Source organism: Engystomops pustulosus, chromosome 6, assembly GCF_040894005.1.
Source record: "Engystomops pustulosus chromosome 6, aEngPut4.maternal, whole genome shotgun sequence".
NCBI classification, from domain to species: Eukaryota; Metazoa; Chordata; class Amphibia; order Anura; family Leptodactylidae; genus Engystomops; species Engystomops pustulosus.
The window spans coordinates 81,735,835-81,748,362 of NC_092416.1; the positions used below are offsets into that span (position 1 = coordinate 81,735,835).

Here is a 12,528-nt window from a genome sequence, read left to right on the forward strand (position 1 = left end):
ACTTTTATACCTATGTCATTCCGGGGAGGAAGGTCTTCATCCTCACAACTTGGATATCTTTCCTTACGATCCAGGAGCAGGTAATAAATCATTTTCTCTTGGTTTTCACTGAAAAATAGCATAAAATTGTTATTTACAAAATATCTAAGAATACTAAAAATTTATATAGTTATAGATGGGCAGGAAACCAGTTTTCTCTCAGGTTATAGATGAGTTTGAAGGTAAAAGTCTTGTAGATGGCTGCTTTATTCAGAAGGATACTTATGTCACACAAAGGATGATTTATGCATAGAGAGACTCTAACAGCATCCAGCTGCACAAGGTGACACTAATTTAAAACATACAAAAAAAAGTACATTCCGGTGTACATTCTCTGAAGGATAAAGCTAAGATATGAGTTATCATCATAAAACATGAGCAATACTTGGTGCTATTGTAAGATCTAGTGCTAGAAAGATTTAGTTGTATACATCAATTACAATCATTCACCTGCTGGAGGACAAAAGGACGTGCCTTTGACCTCTGTCATACTGGTATATAAAAATACAAATTATTTGTTATACATATGGTATATGTCTGCTGCATAGAAAGACATAATCAGCTACACTATTCTATAAAGAGACATCATGGCATGCTACTGTAAGCATATGTCCTTTGAGGGAATACATCTGAAAATTCAGGAAATATAGTGGGGGTTGTTTATCATTAGGCAGGCTCCTCAGACAGTTCCATGTCTATTTTTGGAGCTCTGCTGTCCACCAGATTCATTAAAGTGGCTTTGGCCCTTTAATAAATGTTCTTATGGTCTACTTTCTGCCTGTTTTTTTTTTCAAAAAGTCTCAAAATGCATAAAACTTCCCAACACATACACCGGAGTAACTATGAGACTTTTTGAAAAGGTCATGAATCTGGCATTGTATGGTGTTGCACTAGCAGTAGTTCTATATTTACGCCACATTAATGAGGAGGTGGAAATAGTCATGTGAGACTTTTTTTTACTAGTGAAAAGTCTTTTTTGAGCCTATTTCATACCAAAAAAGTCCAGGAAAACCAATGATAAATAACCCCCAGTGTGTCTATACACTTAGTCATCGTGATTCATTTATTACATAGTATTTTTCAAAAATATATTTAGTGTGAAGGGGGAAAAGTTAAAAAGACAAAATTGGAACTGCTCTTTGGTTTTCTTTCAGCTCATTTCCATTTTGAGAAAAGGGTGACTATAAGTTCATTCTGTCTTTGGTAATATTGTAGTACCTATAAAGAGGGTTTGCCTTATAAAGATATATAATACACCTACTGGAAATGTGATCAAGCAAACATCAACTGATGGATAACCTCATAAACAGCATTCTAGTATATGGTAAACATTCTCATAGAATACCATGAGCACTTACTCTTCATTCTGTAGTTCTTGTTTCAGTTTGGTTTTATCCCTGAAGCAACCCAAGGAATGCATACTATCCAAAACATCGGGGTCAAATTCACTCACTGAGTGAATTCTTCTGATGGACACCTTTCGGGGAACTGGCTGCTCAGGCTCTGGTTCATTTTTTCCACCCCTGTTGAAAGCGCCAATAAATGTGTCCCTAAATACAGTAGTAACATGAATCTTACAGAAATACAAAATTAGCAACAAAAGCAGTATACAGATGCATTTGTATATTCATGTGAGAGATGAATGACTTATAAATGGCTTCTTACCAACTATGAATGCCCCACCAGGGGACCACATATGAAGATCACCTGAAGCCGATATAATGTCACTAGTGTCTATTTCTAATGAGATAATTCACAAATAACATATGACCTCTAATTGATATTATGTTCTGCATATGTATTAAAAATTTGACAGGCTCCTGTTCTGTATAGATAGATATTTCTCTAGTGGACCCATGGTACCCAGTATCAATACAGGTGTTAACAAACAAAAACCTATTAAATTGAGGAAAAAAGACTTCACAAACCAGATTAATTTTTTTAAGGGTAAAGAAACATCTGAAAACAACACTACAAAAGCAAATGTAAAATTGTTCAAATAACACATTTATAGATGTGGTCAATAAAAGACACAGATGTATCAGCCTATAATCATATTGTGTTGATCACAGTATCATAGTATATAAGGCTGGAATAAGATGCATCAAGTCCAACCTTTAAGAATTAAACAAATGTATTATCCCCATAACCCGTGATATTTTTCTCTCCAGAAAGGCATCCAGGCCTCTCTTGAACATGTACATAGAGTCGGCCATAACAACCTCCTGCGGCAGAGAGTTCCATAGTCTCACTGCTCTTACAGTAAAGAACCTTTGTCTATGTTGATGGTAGAATCGCCTCTCCTCTAGGCGCAGAGGATGCCGCCTTGTCCTGGTCACAGGCCGAGGTATAAAAAGATCTTTGGGGAGATCCTTGTACTGCCAGTACAAGGTGATAGAAGGCCAAAGGAAATATATGGTTTCCATTGTAGCATTATTCCCCATTATAAGCTTCTTGTATAGTCGTCTCTCTGTAAGTAGTTTTGAAAAAAATCTTAAATATATCAAAGATTATTATGCACTGTTCTGTGTTCCTCCACAGGATAAGCCCCATTTTAAGGCAGCATTATATGCACTAAATGCATTCAGCTTTCAGGGTGACCCACTTTATCCATCTGGTGGTAATACTTTCCTATTTTTCATATAGTGACCAGCTGCAGAAACACGTCCTTAACTGAAGAAACAAATCCATTATTCACAGCAGGTAATTGTAAGTAGAAAATTAATATCAAACGCTGTCGAAAGTGGTCGCAATATGTGATAACATAAGATAAAGATCACACAAAGCTATTCTTAAAACTTCTGCCCTGTAGAATGTACATTTTAAATATTTGATGCCTGAGGCAGTGTGAAATCAGTGACTACTTCTGTGTTATGAATTGCTGAAATGCCAATACATTTATCTTTGGTACTCAGCTGTCTCATAATAATATTGTGTGACATTTTTTTATTAGTCTTGAGTGTGGAATTTGTTATCTTTTTGAGTTGATACATGGCTACACATAAATACTATTTAATTCATATTTTCATAGAGAAAACTCTACACTTCTTTAACAAATCCACCCCTCTTTTAGCATAGATTTTAGTCATTATAGAGAAAGCACCTTGAGAAAATCTGATATCAAGATCTAGGGCAGAGAGTCAGATTTCAGCAGGTCCCAGAAGTCCAGGTAAGGATAGATCAGAACTGTCAACAGAGGGTCAATCCAGAGGGGTAGGCAAAAATACAATTTTGAGATCTCTTTTTCAGCTACCTAATTTCTTTTCTTCTGCAGCTGCATGATGGTTACGCACAGTTTACATGGAATCTCTTCCTATGGATTTTAAATCTATGGAAATATCCCTCTTCCACGGATTAAAAAAGATGGAAGCATGTTTCAACCGAAATATAATCCTTGGTCCTTTCTAAACCAAAATTGGTGTGAATACAGTTCTTTCTTCAACTCTACCGACAAAGTTTGATTGTCTTGAGGTCTGTGGGGGCCTACCCAGCAACAACTCTACTTCATTGTCACTAAAACATTTCTTCCCCAATTTAAAAGTATGCTTCAGGCTGTTCTGCTGCTGAAACAATATGATCTCCTTTTTATACCCATAGTACTCGACTATACAAAGCATCTCCTCTTATAGGATACTCATGTATAGTTCAGAACTGACACCACCATTTTTCCTGGTTAAGTATTTAATGACTTTGGCTATGAAACAACCTCATATCAGGCTTCTTCCACCAAATTTGACAGTTCCTTCAATTTCCTTCATCCATTTAGCCCCCTTTTCCCTTGATTCTTCCAGACCCATTTGCAGTCAACAGAACCCAGTCTATTGACTTTCACCTTATCACTCTAATCACTTGTTTTTAATCTTCTACTGAGTACTTTTTATACTTTTTTTTTGCAAACTGGAGCCAAAAGTCTTATGATGTTATTAAAGTCAAAGCTTCTTCATTCCATTCAAGACTTGTGTCATGCATGTTGTATGGTACTTGTATGGACGTCTGTGATCTGACTTTTACAAACCATACACGATTTGGGTTTATAGCTATAAGATTGTTTCTTTACCAGGAGCAAAACAATAACAATGCAATTATATGACATAAATCTGTATAACACAATTGCTAAATAGTCACAACTTAAATTTATGTATGTAATAACAAAGATGATTGTGTATAAAATTATGGTAGTCTCATGTTCAAAGCTGTAGTAAATGGAGAGATATGGAGCCTGAAATTCAAGACTTCAGAAAATTGTTACCCTTTAGCTTGTCAGTGTACTTTTATTGTTATACCAGTTGCATTATATTTCATTGATACACACCTATACTTATTGTGTGAATCATTTAAAATGTATGTACATTAATAATTATTGGAATGTGGAAGCTATTTCACGGGCACAATGTTATCTGCCTATCTTTGGCCAAAATACCCGAAGAGTTGCTAAAGCTGCTTCAGAATATATACGTTTTCTATAAATACGTTCAATACACTTATACATTATAAGTGTTTTATACAGCTAAAAGGGAAGAGCAGGTGGTTCAAATCTACTGGTCATGTTCCCAATATATGTATTGAGGTATTGCAGGAGAAGCACATAGCTATTGGAGAATAACAATGTTTCTGTTCAGTGTGAAGAGCATTTTCAGGAATCTTAGAAAAATAAAATCCTAATTACTTCAATCTTCTGACAGCAGTGGAGAAGTACGTGTAATCTCCATTAACTTTTACAAATCCAACAATGTTTAAAGCTGCCTAACCTATGAGAGGCTTTGTTGTTTTAAAATTTGGGATCAGTAATTATTGATCCGTGATTACACTATTTGATTGCCCGATTTGTAACAGCACTCTATGCCGCAAAGTGCTATATTCCCTAATAATTACACACCTCAATGTGTGTTATTGTAGCAATAACTCACGGAGAAGCAGATGACTTTATTGGAAAAAAATAAAACGAGATGGTCGAAATGAGTCATTTATTTCAGCTTCATAATAAAATCAGTCCTTAAATCTCAGTGCAAAACTGCAACTCAATATTGGCGATTAATATCTCAGGTCATGAAATGTTGGTTATTATAATAATCTCATGTTTCTGGTAAATATTCTTCTTTTTATGGAAATATATTTGTTTATCAGTGACGAATTGCTTACAGTTATGTATTCTTAATCGCTAACCAAAACCTAGTCGATTAACAAAATCAACCTACATTTTCATGTTGTGCTAAAGGCTGGACTGGCACACAAGCCCCTGTGCATTGTAATGAATGTAACAATTTGTTATCTGTCACATTGAAACTACATGGAATATCAATGTTAATTGATTTAAACAAAGAAACCTAATTGTATATAACATGCAGTGAATGCCCTGTAGGTCTAGTAGCAAAACCAAGGCCAATATCAGGGACAATAATGTATATGCTATCCCTCCACAACATACTGTTCATAAATACTGCTGCCATACTATACTTTTGTACCAACGAACAGGAAGTCCAGCCATATTTATCTAATAATGTGTCATGCAAGAAGACAACATTAGTGAAGCCGATTATCTTAATGTCTCAGCTTCCTCTTAAAGGAGTTTTCCAGTTAAAATGTAAGGGCCTTGAGCAGCTGAAGTGAGAGCAAGGAGAAAAACTTAAAAGATACTCACCCTTCCATAAAAATAAAAAAGATATTAGAGGAAATCTACCACTGCAATAAAGTAAAACAAAACTAAGCATACTCACCTATCATCCTCTTCACCTCAATCCTGGCACTGGTCTTCTTCAAACTTGACACTGATCACTCCTTTATAATGTAAGGCATCTATCATGCAGGAGGCCTAAATTCATGCTTCTTGTATCACGCCACTTCCCTCTCCAACATGGGAGAGGGAGATGATGTCACACGAGTGAATAATTAACTGCCTGCAATGCCGAACATCATATCCCCGCACTCCAGGCTGCTTTGTATAACTTTTTTATTCAGCAAAATATGTTTAGTTTTGTTTTACTTTTGGTGTAGATTTCCTTTAAAGCACTTACCCATAGATTGATGGAACTGTGAATCTGTTAATCTTCTTATATTTGTTATCAATGGCTATCATCCTTTTAAAATCAACCTCTAAAATTATGCTAATAAGACAAAATGGCTCTGAGGCACATTACCATAGCCTCTTGTAGCTTCACAGGCTGTTAAAATGTGCATTTATCCCAACCCCCCCTGCCTAGGGAGTGGGGTAGGGGAGGTGGAAGTGCTCCTCCACAGTGTAACAGCCTGTAAACCTCTGGTAACGTAACGGGCCAGAGCCATTCTGGTTCATTAGCATAATTTTAAAAGTTGATTTTGAAGGAAGGAGGCTATGGATTACAAATATAAGAAGATTACCACATAGTGCCTGGATCTATAATTAGGTGTCCCTTGTTTATGCTTGATTTATTTTGATGGTAGATTTCCTTTAAGAATAAAAGTTATAATAAAAGCTCCATTGTAAGCTGGAGAACTAAAGCCACACAAGGACAGAAAATCCATTTGGAGACTATGAAAGTTCTGGCGGTGGAAGGGATTGATTTTACAGAAAATTCTTCCTAGTGGCATGGTGTGGAGTAATACAGTAATGCTTTTATGTGACCATGGGTGACATAAAACTGTAAGATGGAGAGCTGGACTTTGGCACACAAATAACACCACTATATAGAGGTCTGGGAACATGTATATTGATTTTGGTGTTATTAAGTGCAAGGAGTCCATCCTTAAAGTATCTACTAATGAATTATGCACAGACGAGAATTGCACTGAAGTGAAATAAGCATGATGTCAAGACTAGTAGATGTATGAGAGTGAGGATTCTAGATCTGTGCCTACCGCAGCCAAGTCATTAGCCCTCTAGTCTGTATCGTAACAAAAGAGGAAATCAGGTTAGCGGTCTGTTTTAGAAAGTAATTTTAAGGGTTACATCTCCATGCAGGGATTCTATTAGCCTGCTGATTCTCTTATTAATGAGTTTAATGTAATAAAGATATATTGAGACTAAACCTGAGGATTCTGAGGGCTTGCCTCTATAGTGTCAAGTGTTTAGCCTATTGAAATTAGTTCATTAGTTTAACCACAATTACAGCTGATAATCTTATTAGGTGCTATAACTATATATTTCACAATGATATGTATTTCACAAAGGCTTAAATTACATAATTGTGCAACAAAATTAAATACAAATTATAAATATGCAGAATATTAAAGTAGCAAGTCTGAAAACTGGATGAAACCAGGGAAGGGTCATGGAAAGTTGAAAGAGACTGGATAAAGAAAACTGAAATACCGCCAATCATACACAAATGAATGTAGTGATGTTATTTTTATATATCCAGAGGGGCCAGAACAGAGCAGAGGCGCCATGTGCACCAAAACAGAGCAGGGCCAGAACAGAACAGGGGTACCATGTGAACCAAAACAGAGCAGGGGTGCCATGTGCAACAAAACAGAGCAGGGGTACCATGTGCACCAAAATAGAGCAGGGGTGCCATGTGCAACAAAACAGAGCAGGGCAGAACATAGCAGGGGTGCCATGTGCACCAAAACAGAGCAGTGGTACCATGTGCACCAGAACAGAGCAGGGGTGCCATGTGAGCCAGAACAGAGCAGGGATGCCATGTGCACCAGAACAGAGCAGGGTTACCATGTGAGCCAGAGCATAATTTAATACAGGTAACATTCCATTAGTCTCCTCATTAAGAAATAAAAAGAATTTCCACGGATGCCTCACCAAGCCATTAATTTTTATGGGTGTTTTCACAGTGGCTTAAATTTTCACTGATCCATTGTTCGTTGAAAAAAATATGAAACCTGTCCTATTCTATTTTGTTCACTGATGCGGATCACAGAATGCAATAGAAGTCTATGGGTCCACAAAAAAAAAACCTATGCAAAAAAACGGTTTTTTTTTAACTGATGAGTTTGAAAAAGGTTAAAGGATTGATGTTTTCAAAGCACGGAGACAAAACAGAAGAGAGAACGGAGACAAAAATGATCCGTTGTCAACGCACACGCAGCACCAAAGTCAAGGTGAAAGAGCCGATAAGCTGGGGCTAACTTTAAAAAATGCTATTGACACAGCAGAATTTCCATGCCTTTACTTGTAGAATTTCCACTGCATAATGCAGTAACATTCATGGGAAAGTGACATGGCCAAAGTAATGTAGAGAATGCATTTTTCCCATGCATGTGTTGGATGTATGTCTTTGTGCACATTATTTTAACATTGAAGTCTTTAAGCAAGTGAGAAAACAAATTATATCTGCATGAAATCAGATAATAGACTAGGATATTTCTGCAAGAAATGATGGTCATAGGTGCAAAAAGATGCAAATCAGTATCAAAATGAAAATCGAATTCCAAATTACAGTAAATGTGCACAGAAAACAAGCACCCATGACAATTTGAGTCAAGTGCAGATATACTAACATGTCTAAAATGCAGCCCAAACATTAATAGTAAAAAGTAGAGCTGGGACAGAGGCGGGTTCAGTAGGGGTTATCCATGGTGGAATTGTCTGTTGTTAATTCACACTAATTTATATTGCTCACTAACCCTCAGCGATAGAGGTGAAAATCATCTTTCTGTGGATATTTGCAATATATGGTGGAAGTGCACAAGAGCAGGCCTGATTTTCCATATTTGCCTACAGACAGCAGTAACAAAGACATAGACCAAAAATATCACTAACGACTAAAGAGGAAGTAGATTTCAGAGGAGAGACAAACAACTTCCTGCTATCTATAGTAAAATCTGGTAATAATTTTGTGCAGTCAAACACAAGTGCAGGCGGTCCCCTACTTAAGAACACCCGACTTACATACGACCCCTAGTTACAAACGGACCTCTGGATGTTGGTAAGTTACTGTACTTTAGCCTTTGGCTACAATAAACAGCTGTAACAGTTACTAAAGGTATTTGCAATTAAGCTTTATTGCTAATCCTAGTTCTTATAACAATCCAACATTTATAAAATCCAATTGTCACAGAGACCAAAAAAAGTTTGACTGGGGTTACAATTATAAAGTATACAGTTTCGACTTACATACAAATTCAACTTAAGAACAAACCTACAGAACCTATCTAGTACGTAACCTGGGGACTGCCTGTATAGTGACTTTTCTAACACAGCATTTTAAATCCTGTAAATGGAAATTAGCCCTACCCGCAGACTTGATGACATTATGGGGCAGATTTATCAAGCAGTCTGAAAGTCAGAATATTTCTAGTTGCCCATGGAAACCAATCACAGCTCCCCTTTAAAATATTCATGAGCACTGGTAAAATGAAAGCTGAGCTGTGATTGGTTGCCATGGGCAACTGGAAATATTCTGACTTTCAGACTGATTGATAAATCTGCTCCTATGTGTTAAACATGAATGGCGTTGTGTCCCAATAGAAAGAAAAAAAGATAATACTATATGATGAGATGAAAAGTAGAAGGGAGAGCTAGGATGTTGTGGTGGTTATATTAGGAGGTGGCTTGGACACAGATAAAATCCTAATCATTTCTGTATTTTATTTCAGAAAATCGATGTCATATTCCAATAAATTAAAAAGGTTTACATGTAATCTCTGGTGAGAAAGGAGAGCATGGAAACAAGAAATATGGACATAATAACATAATGGGGCAGATTTACTTACCTGCTCCATTCGCGATCCAGCGGCGCGTTCTCTGCGGTGGATTCGGGTCCGGCCGGGATTCATTAAGGCAGTTCCTCCGACGTCCACCAGGTGGCGCTGCTGCGCTGAAGAGCATCGGAACGCACTCAGGTTCACCGGCCTATTCCTAGTGAAGGTAAGTGCAAGCTCTGCACATTTTTTTTTGAAAATGCGGCGGTTTTTCCGAATCCGTCAGGTTTTTGTTCGGCCACGCCCCCCGATTTCCGTTGCGTGCATGCCAGCACTGATTCGCCACAATCCGATCGCGTGCGCCAAAATCCTGGGGCAATTCAGGGGAAATCGGCGCAAATTGGAAATATTCGGGTAACACGTCGGGAAAACGTGCAGTAAACTTAGTAAATGACCCCCAATGAATCTGAAATACGGAAATTCTCTTATTGTCCCCTCTGGGGACATAAAATAATTTTGTGTTAATTAAATTATCATTAATTTGTTCAATTTGTGCCAAGTCCCATTAGATAAATTATGGGTAATACAAATTTAAAGGTAACCTGTCACCTAGAAGATTTATTTTTTTTATATACATTAGGACTCAAAATAATGACAAATTGAAATGATCTTTACATTTTTAACCTTTTACCTGCCGACAAAAAAATAATTATTATAATTATTATTGCATATGATATTCCTATAATTGAATTATTATTTTCATCTTATCAATCCTTATGCAAATCATAATAGACTTCCTGCCATTTTATATTGTAGATTGTACGAACACTGGTAAACTTTTATATTGGTGGCCAAACCCTTTAAAATTTGATCATCACACAGGAATGCATAGGTGGACCCCTCACAAAATTATGACATAACTTAGTTTGTTTGGTATGCACTTTAACAGGTAAAATGAGTTATGACAATCATATCATGTAAATGGGATCCTGTATGTCGAGAATGACATCATTAGGTGCATATCAAATGTTCTGGAAACATATAAATCAAGGAACTTGGAGGACCTTGAACAATAATGCAATTAACATATTACAAACAACACGGGGACACAAGACAAGAGAGAAATGGGGCTTAGAGGGTAGTGGGTATGTGGGTTAGGAGAGCAGAGACACACCTTGGGTCCAGGAGTTATGGCCTAGAATGTAGAATTGCCAGCTTTTAGCCATGTTTCCATGGCTAGAAGGGTTCTGAAAGTGATCCAGGGAATCCAAGTATTATGGAAAAGTTCATATTTGCCCTCATCGCTAGCCTTTAGCTCCTCCATGTGCAATACTGTGTTGATTGCTTCCACCAATTGTGCCTTAGTAGGGGGGTATAGGATTTCCATAGTCTTGAGATTATCTGGCTTGCTGCCAGGAAGTGTCAGAGTAGGATTTTTTGAATTTAGAGATGGTCCCTGGAAACATAGAGAGTAGGGCCAACTCGGGTGAGGGAAGGTTTCCTGGTGGACATATGTCTTTGTATAGGTTAAAAATCTCCCTCCATAAGTTATGTACAGCGCCAGTACAGGGATGAGGTCCCTTGGAACATTCTACGCAGTTTGGCAGGTGTTCTGTACCATTGGGATAGGATTTTGTAATTAAGTTATTGGAGGTGGCAAGAGACTGAGCACTTTATGGATTGATATAAACGTTTTTTGCCACTGCACATGTAAGGAAGACTTTTGAAAGTCTCTCTCCCAGGCATTAACAAACGGAGGTAGAGCTTCCCCCATTCCCTCCCGCATCAGCATAGCGTAGACCAAGGAGATCGTGTGGACAGGAGGGGAGGAGTCTAAACATAACTCTTCAAATGGGGTGAGTGCAGCAGAATGCGTATGAGGCCCTAAGGTGTCAATGAATCTACGAACCTGGAAGAATTGGAGCCATCTAGAGAGAGCCAGGCCCAGTATTATAGTCACGTCAGTCATTGAACGGATCCTGGTCTTGTCCACCACATTGCGTACCCTAGGGAGCAGGGTTTGCAAGTTGGAAGGGATGCCTATCTATATTTACTTTAAAAAAGAACTAACTCCAGAAATTTCCCTATTGGCCCATACAGTAAGCTTTAAAATAGACTAACACTTGCTAATTCTAAACAGGTTTTCCATCAAGGAGTCACTTCATTTACATCACAGACTTGATCGCAATAAAAGATTACACTTCTATAGAGAACACATTCATTGGCCATAGATTATGTCACATCAACACCCTTTATCTTCCTGCCTTGAAAACTCTCCCATAGACATCAGAAATTCGGTGACAGACTGTTGCCGAATATGGCTATGAGGCTGCTGTAAAGCATAACACTATATGCTGTTACAAGGACTTGAGCAAGAAAACTGAAAAATATTACAATTAGTAGCTTCAGGCAGGCTAAAAACAGTGTCACGTTTTGTTATCTGTTAGAATGTACAAAAAGAAAATTGTTGATACATTCCCTTCAAATTATTGGGTTAACACAGGGTAAAGGGTTGACAGTTCTAATTAAGATATTAACAATTTTTTAACAAAAATTGTCATTAAATTGAACATAGTTGATACAGTACAAGTTAAAACAAGTTCTAGAACTTTAACAGAAGTACATGGTTTCTAGAAACGATTTATATGTCTGAAGTATTAACGTTCTTTCCATAGTGGTCCTTAAATGGTTAACATGAATGAAGTAAAACAGCTGTGTGCTTGCCCACAATTTATCATGGTCTCCTGAGCATCCATTGTGCCAAGTCCCTAAAACTGCCAGACAGCCAAGGGGACTTTTTACATATGGACCTAGTTAAGCATCTATTTTCTAAATTACTATTATTTCCATCATTTTATAATTGGTTTAATTCACTAAAACCAATGTAGTTTCATCATAATGAATGACGTTTTGAGAAGT

The 12,528-nt window shown here is 37.3% G+C and overlaps 2 protein-coding genes across 11 annotated transcripts in view; one reads left to right on the plus strand and one right to left on the minus strand.

Annotated features, from left to right (window-relative positions):
• Window positions 1–12,528, plus strand: part of JAM3 (junctional adhesion molecule 3) — a 397,725-nt gene that overhangs the window by 177,417 nt on the left and 207,780 nt on the right. The window lies entirely within an intron of this gene.
• The window catches only part of BRSK1 (BR serine/threonine kinase 1), a 191,266-nt gene that overhangs the window by 20,282 nt on the left and 158,456 nt on the right, over window positions 1–12,528 (minus strand). For 7 of the 10 annotated variants that reach the window (XM_072156758.1, XM_072156760.1, XM_072156757.1 and 4 more), the window contains 2 exons: window positions 1,398–1,589; window positions 11–108 (listed from right to left, as the gene is read on the minus strand). In XM_072156758.1, coding sequence (XP_072012859.1) covers window positions 11–108; window positions 1,398–1,589 — 290 coding nt within the window. The remainder of the gene's footprint in view (window positions 1–10; window positions 109–1,397; window positions 1,590–12,528) is intronic. The other 3 variants (XM_072156759.1, XM_072156765.1, XM_072156763.1) reach the window with 1 other exon arrangement.